We start from the raw sequence: 23,771 nt of genomic DNA, 5'->3' as shown, positions 1-23,771 counted from the left end.
TACATAACTTGCCCTCAAATAACTATTACAACGCTTGTTGACAAAATCAATCTCTTCGGGTCTTTCTCTGGTTCCCGGGTCAATTGGACCAAAAGTGTTCTAATGCCAATTCACCTTAACGACTAGAGTCACCTGGGTTATCTCCTATTTAACATTTCTCTGGAAAAATTCACCTATTTGGGAATTGCCATAACAAAGGAATACTCCTCTCTCTTCCAAGCGAGCTTTCCCCCTCTAATAGAGAAACTGTGATCTAGATTGTCATTTTGGGAGACCCTACCTATTTCCTTAATAGGAAGAATTTATGCTGTGAATATGATTTTCCTCCCACACTTATTATATTTATTTCAAAACATTCCAGTCTTTCTCAAAAAATCGTTCTTTAAGAACTTGGACTAGATGATTCCCTTTCTGTGGGGACATAAAGCCCACAGAATAGGTAAGAAACATCTCTGTAAACCAAAGCTTAATGGAGGATTACCAATCCCAAATTTCTTGCTTTACCATTGGGCTTAGTTGTTATCTATATTCCATAGCTGCAATCCTACTAGCTCCAACTAAGACCAATAAAGCACTTTATAGTAACAACCCTGTTATGTCATGCGATATGATTCGCACCTGGAAACAAATCAAGTCTAATCTTGATCTTAGTGTTATATCCCTTGCTCTTCTTATTGCTAGGAACCCCTCCTTTGCTCCCTATAATCTTGATAGAACCTTTAATGTGTGGAGTGTTCCACTATGTGGAAAATCCTGTTTTTTAACCTCAAATAACTTATCTAAAACAAACTTCAAAGAAAAATGAGCCCATGAACACATTGTAGGGTAATAATAACTAATGATCACAGCTACAGTTTAGGTTTGAAAAAAAATATGTGATGAGTATTTTAACTTTACAGTTTGACCCACATCCCATTTGTTGTCATTGGGGAGGTGGGGTTTATGACCTATACTGCAGCCAGTCAGCAGAGGGAGCTCTAAAAATTAAAGCTTCACTCGACCAGGGAGCTTGTCCCATCCATTCTTTTTACAGGCTATGTGTCACACACTCTCAGATGTGCACATTGTTCCATCGTTGCGTCAATGACACAGCTGCTCAGCTGATTCTGGAATGACGCTCCTTGCATCAACGCGACACGAGAGTTTGAGTCAAAACATTGAGAGGAAGATGCAGGACCTCACTGGAGCATCCGCAGCGACATCCATGGAGCACCGCGCACAGTGACTGCACCGCAGAGAGGATGTGCACAGAGCCACACTGGACTCCAGCTGTTTCTCTCTCCCACTTTACTTTGCATTTTCTTTCAGTGGCTGTTAAGATTGACGATTGTTTTATTTAAACTATTTTCTTATATACTAGAAATCTCCACTGTGATTTGTGTCAACATTTACAGTAGCTGCCTGTGGGTCGTATTATTTTAGGCGCATAAAACAGTCACCGCAAACAGTTCCTGTTTTGATGAATTGCATTGCGCCCACTGTGTGAATTTATTTGAATATCCTCCTCCCATTTTTTGCTCCTCTTGTGTGATCACTCTACTTTACATGTTCATCAGAGGGAAATGCACTAAATGGATTGTGGGCACATTGTGACATGCTGAATGTGCGTAGTCCTGATTCTCTGGGGTTTACAGCCCTTATTAGTGCGTGGAGTGACGTTTGCACATGGTTTTATACCCCTGAACCTTTAGTGAATCCGCCCCTTGATTGGCAAGTATTCAGACTTAAAAATATTTTTTGTTATACTGGGTGAAATAGTCCTTCCATCCTGAAAGTACTCAAAACATTAGACATTCAGAAAAAAATAGACAAATAGAGTAAAACCTTTGTAGCAGCTGGAATTCTGTAAAAACTCCGACCAATCCCTGCCTTTCTGTCCGAATGGAAAGAACCAATCAGATGCTTTCTTGTCTAGTCCTGCCCAGAGCCGTATAGAGAGAGTTGCGACAACGGAAGTCCAAAATGCTTGACCGTCACGTGATTCATGTAGACGAATTTGTTACCTGGAAGTTGGTGGCAGGCAATTCAAATCCATTGATTCCAAGTGACATAACTGGGATTTTTGGGAATTTGTCATCAATAACTTCATTGATTTACAATATTTATACAGTACACCATCATATGTATGTGTATATACAACATATGCTTATGTAGTTCCATAAATAGTTTAATTCCTTTCTTAAATTTGTTTTAAAGATTAGTGCAAACAGCTAGCTGTTTAAAAATTCATACTAGTTTATTTTCTTTCATCTCAATAATGTAATCTTAAGGATTTATTGAAATCTTTGACTTTCACATATCTATATATTTCAGATACCCACTTATATACATTGATCCATAACATTTACAAATCCAGAATAACTTCACTGTCTACTTTTTGTTTTGCAAAAGGCAGAAATATATCTTTGGATTGCATGTGCAGAAATCTGAAAAAATGGCGTTATTAAAAAACAAACCACATCCAGAGAGGACACATTGAAAACATTTATTATGCTTATACATATATATAAAATAGGCATTTTTCGATTTTTACTATGCATTATGCACCAAGATTAATTAATTAAATAAATGTCTAACAAAGTCAGAAACATTAATAACTTGTCATGCAGTTTGTCTGTGCCTTTCATACATTGTGTTCTTGCATGTAGTCGCCACCATGGTCTGCTGGGCTGCATGGGGATGCTCCAATCACTCCAAAAATGGACTGAAAATGTATGGATTCCCAACCGAACCAGAGAGGAGAAATAAATAGGTGGTCAAAGTCAGCAGGAGCGATCTCAAAATAAATGAGGATTATAACTATATAAAATTCTGTGAGGTAATCATATTCAAACACTTAATTTGCACATTTTCACAAATAACACAATTGAAAAGCTTACTGTTTGATGTGAGGAGAGACAGGGAGAGCCGTCACAGCCCAGTCAACCAACAGCCAGTGAGCTGTCAGCCAGTCAATCCAATCTATTTAAAACATTAAAGAGACAGGAATAAAAAAAGCTGAGGCAGCACTAAGAAAAATGAGGAGGGAAAATGCAGCTCTCAAGCAGACTGTTATGAGCCATGAGATGGTAGGTCTAGGGCAATGGCTCAATAACTAAAAAGATGTTATACCAGGCGGACGACTCAAGATGGGAGCGGGTTGACCAAAAATGAAAAGATTTACTGTACAAAAAATATAGATATTAATGTGCAACAAAGAATCAATCTACTACATCAAAATAAACGTCTAACAAGAGAAGAAAACGCTGCAGCGCAGGACCCACTGGTCAGTCGGCAGCGGTCTGGTATGTGTCCAGTCCTTTTATGCCCCAGCCGATTAGGTGCAGGTGTGGGTCAGCATCAGAGCTGTGGAAGGAGAACTGGGGAGGTTGAGGCAAGAAGGATCACCACAGATATGACATAAAGACCTTTGTCCATAACACCTCCCCCCATAAAAGTAAGGGCACAGCACTGACAAACATCATAGTCACTCATAGAAAGGATAAAGAGTACCCATCACCACCAATGGGAAAAGTGGTGATGGAGGTCCTCTGACAAGACATTGAGGCACTTCGCCACAGTAGTTCTTAGAGTTGTGGAAAAGGATATATCAGCCACCACGTGTGTCCCCTCAGTCACACAATAGGGCATCAGCCACAACATTGTCTTTTCTCCTCTTATGTTGGATGGTGATGTTGTAATTCTGGGCCAGCAGTGCCCACCGCATCAAACATTGGTTCTGGTAGAACATCTGAGCCAGGAAGATGAGGGGGTTGTGGTCTGTGGAAACAGTGACTGGGACACAGGTCGATCCAACATATACATCAAAATGTCCTACAGGTTAGAAGACCCTGCAGCAATTGGAGATTCCCCTGCCAGGAATATGAACCCTGCAAAGAAGGATGCAGTATGTTTAAATTTGAGCCTGGTGTGTTGACAGAGGTCTTAGAATTCCTAAAACTGAAGGTAGATGGATTGACAGAGCTTGAAAGGGAGTGTGTACTAACCTTGGATGAAATGGCAATCTCACCAAGTGTGGAGCTGCACATGATTACTGGCAAATGTGACTTCACCAGGTCACACAGGAGTAGCAACACATGTTTGTGTGTTTATGTTGGCTGGAAACGCAACACTGTGGAAGCAAGTAGTTGCATATCATTACGGTGGCAATTCTACCAATGGAGCAAAGTACAGGCCAATAATTATAGATATAATACAGAGGATGTGCTTGATGTAACAACTGACATGGGTAGCCCTAAACGGTCCATGTGAAAGTCCTTTGGGGTTGACCAGAACAAAATGTCCACATCCAGTGACACGAGACAGACAGCTCTATTTAATGCCTGATGTCCCACATCTGGTGAAAAATCTCAAAAATGCCCTTGTCCATGGACAGGTGTTCACTATTCCCGAGGACATTGTAATAAAAGAGAACCTCCCCTCTAATGAAGTGTCAGTGGTCCCTTTTAAGGACTTATTGACCTTTCAAGAAGGAATGGCTTTTAAAATAGCCCCCAATCTATTAGCTGCAGCGACTGAGCCAAGCCATTTTGAAAAGATGAAGGTTGGTCCTGCTCTAAATTTGTTCAGCAAGGCACCAAGTGCTGCGCTGAAATACATGATGCAGCAAGAAAACCGGTCTCTGTCCTTTTTATGCTTTTGACAAGTCTAAAAATATACCAATAGTGTTATTTCTATCTAGATCTTTTGAGACTTTATCAACAAACTGCAAAAGGGCCATTTCTGTAGACATTTTCTGTCGTGTTTAGATATTCTTGTATCAGTACTTTAGAAAACAAGGGTAAAACAGAAATTGGAAATTAGTTGTAAAACAAACTGGAATCACCAGATTTGTACAAATGAGTTAGTTTGGCTAATTTAAGATCTCTAGGAACAGCAGCTGTTTTGAGTGACAGAGAGAGAACATAAGTCAAGGGCTCAAGAATAGAGGAAGCTACCTTGTTTATAAGACAAGCTCTAATTTCCTGGTACTGCGTCCCTCATCTTTAATATTATCTGAAGTACCTCATTTGGAGTTGGAGGATCAAATGCATTGAAACAAGAATCATTTTTGGCACATTTTATAGATGTAGGTTTTCCTGTTAATACAATGTTTTTTGCAAGTGAAGGAAACAACATTTACAAAAAAATTGTTAAAACCATTTGCTCTGTCTATGGGATTTTTATAATCTCTGATGCCATCAGAAAACTGAGGTGGTAAACTTCTAGTTGTTTGTCTTTTGTTTAATAATTCATTTATGACATTTCATGTGTTTTTTTATATTTTTACTTGAAGTTGCCAGCTTTTCAGAAAAACATTTTCTCTTGGCAGCATTGAGAATTTTAATGAATTTATTTTGATATTTTTTATAGTATGAAATATTTAAAGGCGTGAGAGATTTTTTACACAACTTATTCTTGGTAATAGAGGACTTCTGTAAACCAGGTGTAAACCATGGCTTAGACATTTTTCTTTGTTTATTTTTAGTTTGTACATAAGGAAATATATTCATAAATGTGTGATAAGCCATCAAGGTTGCAGTTGATTTAGTTATCCATGTGGGGTTATGAATAAGTGGATAAAAATAATAGGTATAGTATAGTAGTGTATTTAAGAAGTCAACTGAATAATTTAATTCATGTTTCAAAAGATCAATATTAAAATCCCCAAGGAGGATCCAAGTCTTATTTTTAACACTTATCATCTCCAGTGTAGAGGACAACGCCTCATTAAAAATACCAATAACATTTTCAGGTGGCTGATAAATGCAACCAATGATTAAGGTTTGACCCCAAAAACTGCTGCATTTTGTAATTTCTACAAATAATGTTTCTACCTTAGTTTCAACAAAATTAATACTCAGATCCTCTCTTTCAAAATATTCAAAATCCTCATGTATAAAAACAGAAACTCCACCACCCTTTTTTGTTTTTTTCTACAGACATGTACTGCATTATATTGGGGTACAGAATGAAATTGTTCACTATCCTCATTAAGCCATGTTTCAGTCAGAGAAAACACAGAGAATGTATGTTCTAAAGTTGATAAGAACTGCATTAATCCGTCAAAATTCTTTGGTAACCTATGGACATTTAAGTGAAAGCTAGAAAAGACATTTTGATTTGATTTACTTTTGAGCAAAAAATTAAAGTCAGTTTTATTATAATAATTGCATTTGTTATTTGGCCTTAAACTTAAACTATTTTTATCTGGGTCAATCAGATCATTATATGATTTGTCCTTGTCGTCAATATCATATGGATTAAAGACTAAGTCACTAACAGAGAAACTTTGTGAAAGTGACATGAAAAGTTAGAAACAACCAAACAAACAGCAGTAAAATACCTTTAGAATGTAAGGCATTTCAACTGGATCTCGGAGGATGTACAACCAGTTGGTCATAGTTCAGGAAGGCAATGTTCCCTTTTCTCCTCTCTTCTCTTCTCTAAGTTGTGAAAGTAGTTCTTTGCATTTCGTGCAATCTTTGTCAGAGAAGTCCTCGTTGATAAAGATGTTTGTGCCTTTCAGGGACTTTGCTCTCTTCAGTATTTGTTGTTTGTCCTCATATCAAAGAAGTTCAGTTAGAATAGATCTTGGTCGTCCGCTAGGGTCATGTTTCCCAATCCGATATCCTCTTTGAAATTCAATGTGCTTTGGGTCTATTTTAAGAAGCTCCAAAAAGAGTTTCAGTACAATCAGATGTCCTGAAGTTATATTTAATTCATTAATTTAATTTATTACAGCAAAATAAATCATTTAAAAGTATTTTTTCTAATTCCACATCGTTGGATGAAATGGCATTAATAAAGTGTAACCTTGTAGTTAAGGCTGTGTGTTGCTAACTTTATCCAGTAACGTTAACATATCCTAACCTCATCTGTTATCTGCTAATGATCCCTTAATCTACTAGTTTAGCTTTAATGCACACGTTAATGGTTTTAGATACACTGATAATAGTATTAATATCCAATATGGTTATTTAAACATCTTACCGTTCAAAAGTGTATTAAAAACTTTCATTGGCTGCAATAGTAAACTGATCACTTCCAGGACAAATGATTGAGACCATTGCTGTAAAAAAAAAAAAATACAACAAAAAAAAAAAATCATTGACGAGATAACTCGCCATTTGCATTTTTTCACTGCATTTGCTAGGACACACTGGCGCAGGTCTCCCTGTAATATCTAACCTGTCTGTGATGTAGTGACCAAATGGTGCCCTATAGATGGCAGTACTGCAACTTTGGATGAGAGATCAGCAGCAATGGGTCTAAAAAGCTGAGAAGTGAAGTTGATGAGGGAGAAATGGCGAGTGGAGAGCAGATGGTTAGCGAAAAAAACAGTGATAGAGAAAACAGTGACAGAAGACAGTTAGAAAGCAGACGGTTAGAGAGATGAAGGTGAGAGCGAGGGCTATGACAGAGAAGACGATGGAAGAGAAGACGGTGAGGGAAAAGTCGTTGCATCAGAAAACGGTGAAGTTGAAACAACTCACGCTAGAACAAGCCATGTGTCGAGCAGGATCGTCTAGTCAGCGCTCTGCAAGCGCAGCAGAAGACGAGCAAAGACCCGGGCCAAGCGGTGACACTCGGCGTGTTCCTCCACACAGATGTTCTCCAAAGCAAAGTACATTTGATCAATCGGAGTCGGATGAATTCAGCGAACCTGATCCGGATTCATCAGACGATTGGCTGCCTTCAGGATCGACCAGGAGCAGCAGAGCAGCGTCCCCAGATGCTCCAGAAAGACATGAAGGAGGTAAGAATTAACTTGCTTTATAACTAAAGATTGATTTGATTTGCTAACTTGCTAGCTGGCGTCAAACCAGTGTCAGTCGCAGAACTAAAAACTTATTTTTGGACTTTCTTTTCTGACCGGATATGTGAAAAAGCCTAGCCTTTATCTTTATTGGAGTATGGATGAGGTAGATGCTACACCTTACTTCAATAAAACCATGTCAAGGAACAGGTTCCAAATCATATGGAGGTACCTTCATTACAACAATAAGGAATCACAGGATGCCAGTGATAAGATGTACAAAGTATGCCCAGTGTTGGACTACGTAGTGCAAAAGTTCAAAGAGTTGTATCAACCAGGGATAAATTTATGTGTGGATGAGGGTATGATGCAGTGGCGGGGGGCCCTGTCTTTCAGGGTGTACAACCCACAAAAGCCAGTGAAGTATGGAATCAAATCATACATACTGTGTGACTCAGCCACTGGCCACTGTTTCAACATGAGGCCTTACGTTGGAAAAGCTAGCACTCTGTCAGAGACCGTGCTCTCTCTCCTTGATCGTCTCCCTGGTCATGGTTACACACTCTACATGGACAACTTTTACAACTCTGTGGCACTGTGTGAGCGTCAGTGTTTGGAATAATGGCGTTTAAAATAACGGCGTTATGTAACGGCGTTTGTTTTTCAGTAACGGGGTAATCTTACTAATTACTTCTTACGCCGTTATCATTCCTGAACGTTAAATGCGGTGCGTTACATGCATTGATTGAATAAAATGTAATCTGAAAGCATCCCCGGCTTCTGACTCAGCTGTTGTGAGGAGGTGGGTTGAAAACAAGGTGAGCGAATATGATTGGCTAAGGCGACGTGCCAGCGCGCGACGTGACGAGGCACGCACGCACGCGCGCGCACACACGCACACACACACACACACCTCCTTGCTGTGATAACATTTCCCTATCTCTGAAAAATACCAATTCCATTATGACACAATTTAATTGGATTTCTTTTACAGTGTGGGAACCAGCACAACTATGTTTTGCATCGTGTTCATCAGAGTGAACTATTTAGGCTTGAATGAAATGTTAATATGGATCCTGTTGGGTAAATTACTCCATGATCTTTTTTGTATTCAATAGACCATCATGAACACAATGTTTGTTGTGCCATGTGGTCCAATAACATTTTGCATAATAATGGTAAACTGTGATTTGTGCAAATATGAAAAATTTAATTACAGATAAGATGGTGTCACTGAAAATATGTGTCACACTGAACTTGCAAAGATTCAAACTATTTGGTCCACTGTACCCTGCCTACTCTTTAATGCTCATGTCTTTAGCCTCCATCAGAGGTGTCACACTGTTTATTTGAAAAGGCTTTAAAATGACCCAGTTAGTTATTCAATAAGCCTAACCAGTAAACCAAAGGCCTTCCATTTAGTTAATTATTTTATGATGTAGTATTAAGTCACAGATATCTGTAAGTTGATTTTTTTGGAATTATAACACGTTTTTTTTATTCAAAACTTGTAGATGAATCTTCAAACAGTGAGAACCCTGAAATTCAAGGTGGAACAGTTCCTCTCAGTCACCATCTCTCTGGAAATGTAAATAAGAAGAAACATTTAGGTATCTTGAAAAAAAGAAACAACTTGACAACAACTTAGGCCTAAAACCCTTTAGTTTATAGAAGGGATCTTTACTAACATGTGAATCTAAAATACTGCTTTCTCCAAGGATACAAGTATGTATGTTTTTTCTTCTTATTTCTATCAATAAAATAAATTGTACCTTCATGGTTTCAAATATCCAGTCAGTGAAGTAGGTAACATTCCCATAGACTCCTGGTTTAAATCTCCAAGCACAGCCAATCCCCCAACTGGTGTCCCCAACAAGCCACCATGCATTTCCCTCTTCAACCACCAAAGGCCCCCCACTGTCCCCCTGCAGTACAGAGGATAAAAACAAATTGCAGGCCAGTGTGGACAAATGGTTGCATAGACACAGGACAACCTCAGACTTACTTGACAGCTGTCGACTCCTCCCTGTAGTTTACCTGCACAGACCATCGTTTCAGTGACCTGCCCATTTAACACGGAACGTGAATTACACGTCTCTCTTTTGTAAATGGTCACCTCAGCCTGATTTAGTTTGTCACTCACTGGACCTGAGAAACAACCATTGGGACAGCCAGTGAGTTTGGAAGGTTTAGATAAACTAACTTCACCATTGTTGTGATCCAAATCTGTACAACTCAACAGAAAAATACACAAAACACACTTAAGTCTTTCAAGGAGTGAAACTTATGAATCATCCATCCATCCATCCATTTTCATACCCGCTTATTCCCGTTTAACAGGGTCGCGGGGGTCTGCCGGTGCCAATCTCCGGCTCTCATAGGGCGCTGGGCGGGGGTACACCCTGGACAGGGCGCCAGTCCATCACAGGGCACTTATGAATCAGTGACGGATAAATTCCTGCTTGCATTTACACACCTTTTAAAGCACCTTTCTGTTTTCATTGTGATGCTTATCTAAATCTTTCCTCATATTTTGTAAAGTTGTAACATCTGCATTTTGGTATTTGTCCCAAAGTGGAGAAATTCATGAAGGTGCTCATAATCCCACCACCTTGACCCTGCGGCCATCTGAAGCAAAAAAGTCTCAAAGCTTGATGTTGCCACCACCATGCTTCGCTGAAGGCACGACCCTCTGTTAAGGATGGTGAGTTTCCTTGAGATCTTGAAAATAAAAGGCGAGGAAGTTACACCTGGATCATTTTCATAGTTTGTGAAGATTTCAGGACAGTTTTAAAACTTTACCTTGATTTAGATCTTTTTTGCTTCAAAGGCTGTTTTCACATAGGGATAGCTCTGGATTCTGAACAGCTAATAATTTTATTACCATTACCTTGATTTAGCGAGGTTTGTGTTCACAACACAGCTTTGGAATCCCTACAAACTGACAGGAAATCCCTGTCAGTACTACGTTATAAGTTTGTTTTTGTTGCACTATATCTCAAATCATACACTGTGGATTTAAATTTCAGTAATTTTTCTTCCATTTTTTCCTTTCCTTTAATTGTGCTGCAGCACAGCTTTATGGCAGTCAGCTTTACATCAGAGCTGAAAATTTGATTGCCACTGCTCCAAGATCACTGTTATTTGTCTTTTTGTCTACATTTGTCTTTCTAATGTGCTAATGACTTTAGTTGCGTATTACATAAAAAAAATTACTGGTACTGGTTTTTATTAGGTCACTCTTAAAGTATTTTCTCAACTCTCTGATTACAATCTTCACTGTTTTTAGATGTTTCTCAACCAGATAAAAAAAAAGGGGGAAAACAGTAGCCTATTTGAAGACAAACAAAAACAAGAGGTTAATATTAATCTCTAATTCTTCTACTCTGCAATATGATTCAACAATAAAATTCCTCTCTAGAACGTCTTTCAGGACCAAGGCTTTTATTTGAGGATGTCAAGCAGCTTCTTTTTTCATCTTAACCTCAATCAGTCACTTTGTGTAATTGCATTAAAAAATCATTGTAAAGTTTCAGTTAATTCTTGACAGTCACCATTAGAAAGTCTTGTTTACCTCCCTGTTCAAACATGTTGGGTCATCTTTAGTTTACTTTAACAGGGATGACTTACTGTATTTTGGTACCATTTGGTCATTTATCTTTGTCCTACCATTTATGCGTTTCGCTCCCCATCCTGTGATCCAAGCTTTACGCACAGGTCCGAGCCCCATGCCCGCATTAGGAATACACACTGCCTTTTTTGTTGCTGAAAAATAAACATCTATCAGGTTATGTGCATTTTCATTTTGTTCATGTTTTGACAAAAAAAAAGTAGTGTCACAATAATATATAATAATAATATAATAACATATTGCTTTATCTTTATTTCTCGAGAACTTATTTGACTAAAGCACTGTGGTTTGTTAATTACCAGTAGTTAATTTGGTAGTTAAGATAATTCACACAATACCAGACTTATTAGCATTGTAAAGGTTCAAATATGTCATCCTAATCTACATTTCTAATCCTCAGCAGCTGAGACAAGAGGCGGCATCTTTTGCTACAACAGAAAAACACCTGCCGCTCAATAAACACATCAGCTTTTGCATTATTATATGCACAAGTTTTGTTGCAATTAAAGTTCATTTTTAAGGCTTTTCTATTTCATCATAGAATTTCCATTTGTATTTGTTAAAATTAAGTCTTTGGTTTTCGTTATGTTGTTGACTAAAACTATGTATACAAAAATCATTGACAAAGTTAAACCTGCAATTAGAAAAAAGTACATAAATAACTTTACATATTCTTACATGTAAAAGTTAAAGGACTATCGAGCAGTAGGAGAGCGATGTCGTTGTCATTCGAGACCGGGTCAAAACTTCTATGTGCAAAGATCCTGGAAACGGAGTTGCCAGTCCTCATTTGAGATAAACGAACATCTCCAGAGTGCACTTTCCACTGTTCAGGGTTGTTATAACTGTCAACAACACATAACAAGGTGAAAGACTAATTGTGAGAGTTGAAACATTTGTCTAATCATCATCTATACGCTCTTATCCTGATCAGAGCTGGAGCCTTTACTGAGAGGCAGCACACACCCGCCACCAGTCCATCCTCGAGTTAACAGACGCACATGGACAACCCAAGACAAACATAGATTTATACCCACAGAGTCAGTGCTGGCTGTAACCAATCAGGCACCTTTCTACCCTCATTTAAAAAAAAATAATTAATAAATAAATATCCTGAAATTGTTAAGCCATATTGCATTCACTCATTGGCTGCCAGCCATTTTCAGAACAGAAACCCCCCTCACTGCCAGCCATTTTAGAGCATTTTGACTGATTTTTAAAGACTACTGTACTATGATAATCCAAAATCTGAAACCAATCTCTACTTTCATCAGAATTATTATTATTTTTTGTTTCTAGCTTGTTTCGTTCATCCGTAATCAGCAGTTGAATATAGGTAAGTTTATCACAAAATGCCAGTTTCTGAGCAAAAAGCTGAGAAAAAAAGACTTTTTTTCTTTTCTTTTTTGCTTTAGTGACACCATAACATTGGTTTCCTTCTATAAAAGAACAAAAACAACACTGAGACCGGGCTTTTGATTGCAAAATTATTATTATTTTGCGATCTAGGTCTCCAAGTCTCCCCCTCCCCTCAGTTCCCACACACACAATTTCCTCCTGCTGTTAGCTTCACTGTCTTCTCTCGTTGCGCCATTTTCTCCCTGATCAACTCTTTGCCTCTTCCACTGACTTCTGCTCATCGCGGCTAATCTCTCATTCAAAGGTGTACTGCTGCCACCTACATGACCCCAGTTGGTCACTATATCATAGTACAAGGCTGATATTCATGAGAAAACTCCACCACAGTGTCTCCTAGCGACCCTCGTTGAAAAACACAATTGACGTATATATTTACGTATATATTTACGTCAATGGCAGTGAGTGAGTTAAAAGTAAATAATTTGCTGAACTTTGATTTTAAGATGCAGACTAATAGTTTTTAATTATGTTATAATTATTACACCTTTGTCTGTGGGGCTTTTGTATTTTATTTTTCTCTACTTTTTGTTTGGTGTTCATTCAAGGACAAACCAACTAATAAGAGGAGTGATGTAGTGCTCAGAAAAGAATTACCATTTTATTCTTTTATTGTTCTAGTATTTGATTGGTTAAAGTATGTGCATATTTCATTTTTATTTTTAAAATTGAAAAGGGTATCTGTAGTAACTAAAATTTCTGTAGTACCTTTAATTTAAAATGACCCTGAATAGTACTAGAAGTTTAGTTGGGTAATGTTTTTCAGTTCGCCAAGTACCGTAGCCCTACCTTAGTGAATCTCTGTGGTTATTTTAGATTTCTTTAAAAATTCAACAACATATTCAATGTGATCAGTGTGCCAATTGATTAGATTGATTTTTGTGTATTGTCATATATTATTAGAATAATTAAAAAGTGAAAGAAAGTAGTAGGTGGTGAAATATCTAACTTTTGAAGCAATTTGACAACTTTGTTTAGTATTTTGGTATTAGTAATAGTATTAGTTTCTAAAAGAAATTAAAGTTGGGAACACATCTGTTATGACCTGGGTCTGTGGGGGTTTTGTGTTTATTGTCAGTGTCAGTGTGTGTTTGTTAGCGGTGTAAGTACTGCTGTGTCTGGAAGTCTGATGGTAGAGTATAAAGCCTAGTGAGGATAGCCCAGCGTTAAATTCTGGTTCCTTTTTTGTTTTGAGGTTATTACTTCCGCCAAGCACGAAGCGCAGAGCGGAAGGTTATGTTTTACCCTGCGTTTGTCTGTCTGTCTGTTAGCAACTTGAAAAGTTAATAACGGATTTGGATGAAATTTTCAGGAAATGTTGATAATGGGACAAGGAACAGTTTTGGTGACATTCTGGATTACCAAAAATGAGAAAATACCACTTGTGGAAATCACAATATGGGTGGATGCGAGCTGTGACTGAGCCTGCTCCTTTAAGCACAGTGGCTTATGGGTAATGTAGTAGTGGTAAGGAAGTGCATTGTGTATGTCCCTCCCGGTACTCGTGCTGTACTCTTTACGTGTTTGTGACAAATCTTAAAAAGAATAAATGTTGCACCATTTGAATAAAATAGTGAACTGTGGTTTAATAAATCACTTGGTGGAGGTCTGCGCTTTTCTAGTTCTGTTTATGTTTCTACCTTTAGTTTATAGCCCATTCTTATGTATTGAACCCCATGTCCAGTCAGTGTTTAAAGGCCAAGAACGGGAAAGATATATCTTTCCCCCGCTGTTCTCTCACAGGTGAAATGTATTCCCTGATTACCGTCACTACTGAAGGAGGACTTGAACACTATGACCATGTAGGTGCTGCTGGATTGTTATGGTGTCCTTCCCTCGTGTCCCTGCCTGTATGTCCTGGTGCTTGATGGTTTGTTTCTTTAAGTTATTTTGAATTTTCCCTGGGAATACTTTTGTTTTACATACTTTTTAATTTCACTGTAGTTGTTTTAAATTTATTTTAAGTTTGCACTATTCTGGACTTGTTTTGTACTTAGATTGATGAACTTGAATTTTGGTTTTAGAGTTTCAGGTAATGTTTTTGATCACTACCCCAGCCCACCTGCCTTCTTCTGTCCCAAGTGAATTGTTCTATACTCCCTGTCTATCCCTACCTATTAACATGAGTAATTCTTAATGTGAAAATGCTTAATGTACGAAAATGTTTCGACTACTTGAAATATGTTTAACTTTTGGTATCAGGTTTGTTATTTGAGACACTGAAGAGCAGTTGCACAAAAAAAAAGGAAAGAAAGGACAGATTAGGAATGAAATAATAATTTACGAGTCCCATTGGTGATGTGGAACAGTGGCTAATAACACCTCACGTTTCAAAGCAGTGTGCTGCTGATAGGATCCACTTTGGGCTGATGATGGAGCCTCCACAAACGTGCTGCCTGGAAATCTGGAGGCTGACCTGCCAGGGCCAGGCACCATTTAACGCCTCTGTTCCACCCACAATGCGACTGTTTGGAGCATTTGCACTTTGACCACATTCTGTGAATAAGTATAGAAGATTTACACAATGAAATAGTTGCTTTTACAGAAAAAAACACTTTCTCAAATTCTCTGTATACAACTAATATCAATGGACTCCCGTATCAATATGCAAAACTCTCAACTTGTTCTTAAAGAGTGACTAAACCCCAAGGTTTTGGCTGACGTGCGTAAAATGCCTTGATTATGGGCGGGGCTTCTAGAGCAGTTAAGTCTAGTTCATTCAATACTAATAAATCTCCAAAGAACATTATGTGCTACACTAACTACCAAATCAATACTCACTATCCCTCTCTATTTGCAGTTCTCTCAATCCAACCTACTCGCCATGGATTGCAAAGTCGACAGGTTCTAGTTTTTAGAGGAGGGGCGGGGCTAACAAGAAAGTATAAATAAACTAAAATCTGATCTAACAGTGACATAAGAAGCCACCAAAACATTACAATCCAACATTGTCAGCAATAGCCGATTGCGATTGTAATTGCTGAGTTTGAACCCATAGAGGGCAGTCACTTTAAAGAATATTCATTTCACATTATAGAACAAAATATTCAAAATTCAAATATTTTAACTTAAGTGTAAATAGTTGGACTAGGATCAATCAATGACGCTATGACACTGTTTAATACCAAATACATTTGTTTTTATCAGAAAAAGTGGTTTGGAGGATTAGTAACTCTTTAAATGATATAGATAAAAATATAAAGGAATGATACTTTTCAGATATTTTATCAAAATACATTTGTCATGTAAAAAAAATGAGTCATATAATATGTATGTGCACATGATGTGTTCATCTTTTATAGAGACAGACGTGCAGACAGTCTGTGCCAGATGGATAAGATGACAAATAAAAGGAAATATCGTCACCCAAATGTGAAAGTTAATGTTCTACTCACACAATTGTTTACATTCCCACAGCTTTATCTGCTGGAACTTTTCTATATACAGTTTTAGCACCGAGTGAAACCTTGAGGTTAAACCAGGGGCTTACCAATGCATTGAAGTGTGACAGCTCCTCGAAAACATGAGTGGCTGCCAGGAAAAAGAGGATCAAATCAGATATCTCAGGCCAAACATTTAATCCTTGTGTGAAATAAGTGCAGGGTGAACCAGGAAGTTACCTCTCAATAAGCTGTGACTTCAGCATTGATTCCCTGTTGCGATCGGATCCCAGCACCATGTATGCTTTAGGATCCACAGAACCAGTGTGGCCGAAGCTGACATAGTCCTGTCTGTGGAATAGAGAATTTTGACTCTTACACTATGTTCAGGTAGAACCAAATCTATCACTGAAGGCAAAATAAAGATCTCATTTGTAAAAAAGTATTGGATTCCAAAAGTATTGCGTATTAAAAGTCCTGCTTTCACATGGAGAGGTCACAATAACTTATATTTCTGCTGTACCTACTTCAAGCCTCTGTGTCGTGCTGTGCCATTGCTGAAAATAGAACAGCCTTAACTTGAAGTTTGACAACCACAATGGGTCAATAGACTGAAGGCAAGCTTTAAAACTACCCGCTGTTCTCCATAGGACTGATCTGATAGGATGCAAGTTGCGTGAAAGCACAAATTCCACAGAGAATTTACCCATTTGATGCAAAAAGCTGGCTAATAAAATATATATACTGTATGATTTTGACATAACTAGAAAGATTATTAAAGGTCTTATATCATGCTATTTGTGGTGACCATACCAGCCGATCTTGTAAGATCTCTGAAGCTCAGCAGGTCTGGGCCTGGTTAATAGTTGGATGGGAGACCACTGAGAATTCCAGGTGCCACAGTGAGGGACAGTCGCTCCAGTGGCATCTGTCATTATGTCCTTGGGGAAGATACTTCACCCACATTGCCTAGTATGAATGTAATGTGAGTGAGTGTTGGTGGTGCTTGGAGGGGCCGATGGTGCACTATGGCAGCCTCGCTTCCATCAATCTGCCCCAGGGCAGCTGTGGCTACAATAGTAGCTTACCACCACTAAGTGTGGAGTGAACGAGTAATGCTATAATTCGGTAAAGTGCTTTGAGTGTCTATGATATGATAAAGTGCTATATACAATCCAATACATTATTATTATTATTATTTTTCACCCATCTCTATTTGTTCTAAGAACCCCAACAACATAGTATTTGAGGCTTATTTTCCCAAACTCGCCTGTTTTCCAGAGTTTTAGCGTGTCTGTAGACGCTGACTGCCTCGATCAGTGATCACACAGTGATTTTCTTTTTGCTATCCACACACTGTTGTTATTGTTTTCAGCCAAAAAACTGCATCGAACAGTAAAACACATGGCTGTTTAAGCGGCTATTGTGATTGTGAGTTCGTCTTAGCGCTTCAGGTTGTGTGTTTATCACAGCAGCTGCTTCAAACACCGGAGTCACTTTCTTCTCCTGCTTATCTCTATTAACTACAAGAACAATGCAATTAAGGTGACAATCATTTGTTTTGACCAACCGCTGCTTGTTACAAACACGTCAGATCAAGTCAAAGGTGATACGAGGCGATATAACGGATACTAAAAATGGAACTGCTCCCTTGGTTCTACACCGTTGCTGCTCTTTGCTCCTCAGTGCCTTCTCTAATATTTACCCTATAAATAAAGTGAAACAATCAAAATGCAGTATTTAAGAAGCTCTTTTCAAACTGGTAGCCCTTTGGACTATACAGTACCTATGAAATAGCTCACAGTTTCAGAAAAATTGGTGACCCCTGGCATAACGTAATGTTCCAAATGTGCAGAGGTGTCAAGACTCGTGAACTAGTATAGTGGCATGTAGAAATAAACAAATATTAGTTTGGAAGTTAATAGGAGTGGACGTACTGCAGGAAAAAACTGTTTAAATAATTGTTTGATTGCTTGCGTTTTTGATCGACAAAAAATTAGTTAAAAAAAAAAATTAATTATGTGGCAATAAATTACATCTTTTAGCACATGCAGTTTGTTAAGAAGAGAAAGTTAAAAAAACAAAAATCTATCCAGTCCTTGCCCTTATTGTGATAAAAAATCAGTACCTGCTGTAACCAATGTGCTCGCACGCAGTTCTCCCATCGTGATCATCCCAGTTATCAGCACACACTGGTAACCACCTCTGGTTGGCTGAGGAGTAACTCTGCAACTCAGAGTTAGTCCCATGAAGACGAACTGTAAAATCAACAAAGCACCAAATCTTAGACGGGCACAACCACACCTTTTCTCACACTGTGTGTGTCTCACAGTAGTCTGATTGGTTCTCCTCCCCACTGCAGTCTCCATAGCACCACTTGTGACTCACTGCAAACAAGATCAGACTCCAACATTATGACACACCAAACATTCTACAATGGAGAATTTCACTTATTTTAATAAACGTACAGAAATACCAGAGTAGGATGGAACCCACGGCAAGGATGAAAACACCAAACACAGATGCACTGATGATGTACTTTTTGCTGTGTTTAGTTGATACTGCAGGAAATCGAAATACAAACTTTGACTTAGAATAATTTTTTGCATACATTCTGTAAATACTGCAAACACAGGCTATAGAAATGTTGTATTATGAAAATGTGTTGCTGAGTAAAAAGTTATAAAACACATAAAGATGTGCACTCTTTTACTCCACCTCTGTTTTGCTTTATGTGCGATGTTCCAGATGTTGTGCTCTGGTGGGTGTCGATGACTGTAGCAGCACATCCAATGTTCTGTTGTGGGTAGACGGGATATTGAGGAATATATGCAGGGGGTCTCTCCTCCATCTGCTCAAATCCCACGTTGTCATAAACGGGCCCTTTGGGCTGAAGGAAACAAGAATCATACTGAGGGGAGAAGAGTCGCTTCAATAAGGATTTTATTCTATTCTATTCTGTTTTATTTTAAAGGAAACAAGTAGAATCCGTTTTAAATGCAATGAGTGATGAAAAAAGCACTGTATTGCAGAGATGGGAAAATTTGCTCACAGTGAGGACCAAAAAATGTGATGTCTGATCTCAGGGTCACAATGTCAAGATTCATGTCAACATTTAGAATAATAATCAATCTCAGCATTAATATAGGAATAAATATTTTTTACATTATTTAAATTTTCACCAGCATTTATTGATTTACCCAAAGATAAACCTTATGCCATGGAAGATTCCTTTACATTCTGGAGGGGATCCGGATCAATTAATTGATTCTGGATCACATTCAAAAAGACAAAAAATACTCATCTCACGATAGAAAAACAAAAGAATAACTCAGGGCTGTGTTCAGTCATGATAGTGAGAGCATTTCAAAAGACACAATATGGAAAAAAATCATGGGATTAGAACTTGTTACATTAGATGTACAGTTCCCACTTCGTACATTAACATCTACACTCTCTATCTGCTTATCTAACGCAGCCGTGTCTCTTTTGGTGACATAAAACAGTGTCATTGGATTGGCTGAAAGGCGCTTTTAAATAAAATGAATTATTATTATTATTAATAACAATGTATGTTTAATACTGAATTATGAAAATAATCATTATCCAGACACTAGATAGAGGTTATACCATTGTAAACAACAGATTACAAAATTATAAATATTACAACTTAAATATCTAGTATAATAATAAGAAGAAACTAAATCATTTTAGGAAAAGATGCTTTAATTAGTATTAGATGCTACTGCTTCAATCACACAAAATCACAGTAGCACCCCCAGGGATAATGTGGATTTGATTTCAGCTAGTAGAATTTTTTTATAAGGTCAACCTGTAGCAGAGAGGATTTGCTATTGTGATTTTAGGAAGTACACCTGGAGGCTTGTTTGTAAGGTTACATTACTGGTGAAAACCCAGCTTACCTGTTGAAAAGTCATGGTGAAACTGGCGCTTCTGCCTTTAGGTGGAGAAAGCATCAAATCTGGATGGATTGAAGGGGTATTATTGCATACAAATGAATTAAATCTGTGTAAAGCAATGGTAAGACAAATATGTAAAATAATCCTACCTGCAGATATCAGCAGGTTATTCTTTCCTTTACCAACTTTCTGATTCAGTCCCTTTTTCTCTCACTGTCTTGAGTCACCATTCACTCTAACTTAATAAACAAACCAAACCACGCCTCCATCCTGTGCCTCCTCCCGTAAACTACTGTATGTGATTTAATTATAAATGCAACATAATGATAGAAGGCTTATATAGGAATAACATTTACCTGCATTGTGTTTCACCTGGTGGGTTTATCGTCATATGTAAATCTTTTGGTTATTATTTTTTTCGCTAAAAAAACAAAAAAAAAAAACAAAAAAACAAAAATCAAATCCACTTTGTACAGTAAAAATATAGTCCAGTAACTGTCCAGTAAACGGATTGAAACAGACTTCAATTTCCTCATAGCTTTGGACTTTCAGACCCTGTTAATCTTTACCCCCAAATGTTTGACTGTGTCCACTAACAAACCAGGAAAGAATGATGGTTGGATTTTTAATAAGTGACTGATGGACATGTCGACTCGCTGAGCGCCATAGAATTCAATCAAAAACAGGGAAAAACACAGGGACAAAACAGCTCATATCACAGTCACTTCAGCTAATATATGTCATGTTTAATAGTATTTCAGGTTTGAATTATATTTAATAATTGAACATTTCAAAACCTATTTAAAAATAATGCTATAAATTCTTTCCCCTTAATTCTGGACTGATCAATATATTAAGGTTGTTTTTTTTTTACATACATGTTTTACATATAGCTGCATTATGAGGAGCTCCATGAGTTAAGGGCTTCCAGGTGGTTGCTACTCACTGACACCTTTAGTAGAGGAAGCCTAAAGAATTGAGTCCAGGGGCCTCATCATAATTAGTTTTTCTCCATTGCTCAAGCACAAAACCTGGATCTTTTAGCACAAAAACACAAACTTTTTTTGTTATTCCCAGAAACACACAAACATTTCCCATAACCATAAATGCAATTCACCCATTTCCATGTCTCAATATTCAAAACTCTTTCTGCAAAACCTTAGAGGCCAAATAAATCATTCATTGCAATTGTTCATTCAGCAATTTAATTAACTCAACGTATCATGTTGATGTACTAGACAACAGAGAGTACAATGAAGAAGACAACAAAGATGGGTGTGATGGGTGTGTTGGCATCCTCTAGCGCTATGCCATACTGGGCCAATACAACACTGAACTGCTCCTTTAGTTTCTAGATCAGTTGCACAATTCTGTAACATTCTCCAGCAGGAAGAAGAGCCATAGGGCAACCAGAGCAACCACTATATGTTGTCATTTGGGATAATGTGAGCTTTTATTGGGCTGCTCTGTTTCGCACCTGATTCAATGACCACCCCAAGTTCACTGTCCTTTTTCTGCCAGTATATTCCTCTTTTCTGAATCCAATAAGGTGTCAGCATAGTGGTGGAGAGTGTATGACTGTAATCCATACACAGAACAATCTCCTGGAGGCAATGGTGACTGCCTGTGAGGATATTTCTCTAGAATCTATCCACGGTTGATCCGACTCACAAGGAGATATTTCCCACGCTGACAAGAGAATACATAATGTGTGATGTTGATGCCAATGCTGATGAACCTACTGTGAATGAATGTGGTGAATATGGAAATACTTTGACTAAATCCTAATCTGGACATTTTGGTGGCAGTGTGTGTAATGTTCCCTCCAGTGTTTAACAAACGGTCATGTAGTCTGTGTGTTTTGACAGCTTGTGTGTATCGTCTGAGGGCAAAAACTAATTGGGACCCAGAAGTTAGATGTTTGCAAGACAAATTAAGGATAAACTGACAGACAAGTAAAAACTGCTGGACAGAAAAATGGACAAACCAAGCAAACAAATTGAGAAGAAACAAAATGTGTTCAAATTGGGAGCATCGTAGGCCACTTGTAAGATAAAATCTTACATTACGAACAGTGCATATATTCTTTTATAAAATTAAGTGCAAGAATATAACAGTCAAATCTGATGATGAAAACAAGTCCTGAACACTGACACAATGAAACCCAGATCTACAAAAAATATATTGGAAGATTAAACTTTTGATCTGAGTGATTATTTGTATGGCAACACTAATATTTAAACAAATAATTCCATCATGTTTTGAATTGTTCCTCAATACTGTTGACAATATAGTGCGTAATAGTAGTCAGCATGTTTTTTCTTCATTCTTGTCTGTGGAAATGTCTCAAACACAAAAAATATCTGGTTGCGTCATTATATTTTACATTTTTAGTGAAAATTGCACCATCTAGTGGCCTTAAAAACAACTTGTTGATTGAACTTAATGCCTGGCTTATTGGGATCCTCAACCCAAATTTCAAGGAAAGCTCAACTGAATGACTATTACCGGTGATGCTATTCTTAGTACGGATGATTGGCAATTTAGAAGCTGCAGATGCATTAAAAAAAACCCAAAAATAACAATAAAACCATTTTAAACAAACACTTGTAGAGGTCGACATGTTTGACAAACTGTGACAGTGATTACTCATTAAAGTGCTCCATTCATGTAACTCACACTGGTTTGGTGAGGTTAAAGACATCCAATGGTTTCCATGGTAGCGTAGACTTCCTGTTTTAAAGGCGTCTTCCTTGTTCAGCTGAATGTGTGGCTCTGTAATGAGATGGCTAAACAGTGGCAACCAATGCCATTACACTTTGGGTTGCCATCATTATCGACTTTGATGGTTTATGCTGGAGTGCTGAGTCAAACCTACAAATATCAACAATACATTCACTTAGTTATAAAAACTATAATGTTCCTGCTCTTCTTAGAAATTACATCATAACCAAACACTAAAACAATGCCTTTTTACATCTTGGCCAGGGCACTACAGACGAAAAATAGCCTTCTGGCTAATTCTGGCTTTTTTGTTCATGTGTTATATGAAATTGCACTATCCCCTTTCAAATAAACCAATCTAACCTCTAATGGGTTGAAATACAACCTCGCTGCAGAACACACCTGATGTAACGCCAACATGGGGCGACCATGGCTCTGTGGTAGAGTGAGTCGTCCAATATCCAAAGGGTTGGTGGATAGAATCTCGCTCTATCCAAGTCTTTGTGTCCTTGGGCAAGGCACTTCACCCACATTGCCTAGTATGAATGTGATGTAAGAGTGAGTGTTGGCGGTGGTTGGAGGGACCAATGGCGCACTATGGCAGCCTCGCCTCTGTCTGCCCCAGGACAGCTGTGGCTACAATAGTAGCTTACCACCAGTGTGGGTGGAGTGAAAGAAAAATGCACATCAATGCAAAGCACTTTGAGTGTGTATGAAAAAGCGCTATATAAAATCCAATATATTATTAACAACATACTGTATGTAAACACCAATTTGCTCTAATCATATATAGGCATAGTACATGTGTTTGAGGCCAGATGTTATTAGGACTCAAAAGACATTTCCGACATGATTTAGTAACAAAGTTTTATTATCTGTACATTCATGAGACGCGTCGGTATCGTTTTTAACGTCGGCCACCACCTCAGCCTCCAATATTAGCCAATACCAAGAGTCAAAGG

The 23,771-nt window shown here is 38.0% G+C and overlaps 1 protein-coding gene across 2 annotated transcripts; it reads right to left on the bottom strand.

Moving 5' to 3' along the window:
• Window positions 1–9,204: 9,204 nt before the first annotated feature.
• Window positions 9,205–20,547, bottom strand: tmprss2 (transmembrane serine protease 2). 2 transcript variants are annotated; one of them, XM_028465865.1, is made up of 14 exons: window positions 20,235–20,547; window positions 20,089–20,147; window positions 18,884–19,055; window positions 18,634–18,726; window positions 18,496–18,552; window positions 18,294–18,423; window positions 16,406–16,516; window positions 16,276–16,316; window positions 15,113–15,281; window positions 12,048–12,214; window positions 11,408–11,503; window positions 9,744–9,775; window positions 9,511–9,663; window positions 9,205–9,318 (listed from the first exon to the last, which is right to left on the bottom strand). In XM_028465865.1, exons 2-14 carry the CDS (start codon window positions 20,140–20,142, stop codon window positions 9,304–9,306), a joined length of 1,290 nt encoding a protein of 429 aa, XP_028321666.1. In that variant the 5' UTR covers window positions 20,143–20,147; window positions 20,235–20,547; the 3' UTR covers window positions 9,205–9,303. The 2 variants fall into 2 exon arrangements, with proteins under 2 accessions (XP_028321666.1, XP_028321665.1); XM_028465864.1 differs by having other exon boundaries at window positions 9,744–9,886; window positions 20,235–20,545.
• Between the last annotated feature and the right edge of the window lie 3,224 nt (window positions 20,548–23,771).

The sequence above is a fragment of the Gouania willdenowi genome, chromosome 14 (assembly GCF_900634775.1).
Source record: "Gouania willdenowi chromosome 14, fGouWil2.1, whole genome shotgun sequence".
Taxonomy (NCBI): Eukaryota; Metazoa; Chordata; class Actinopteri; order Blenniiformes; family Gobiesocidae; genus Gouania; species Gouania willdenowi.
This window is presented reverse-complemented; position numbering and strand designations above follow the sequence as displayed.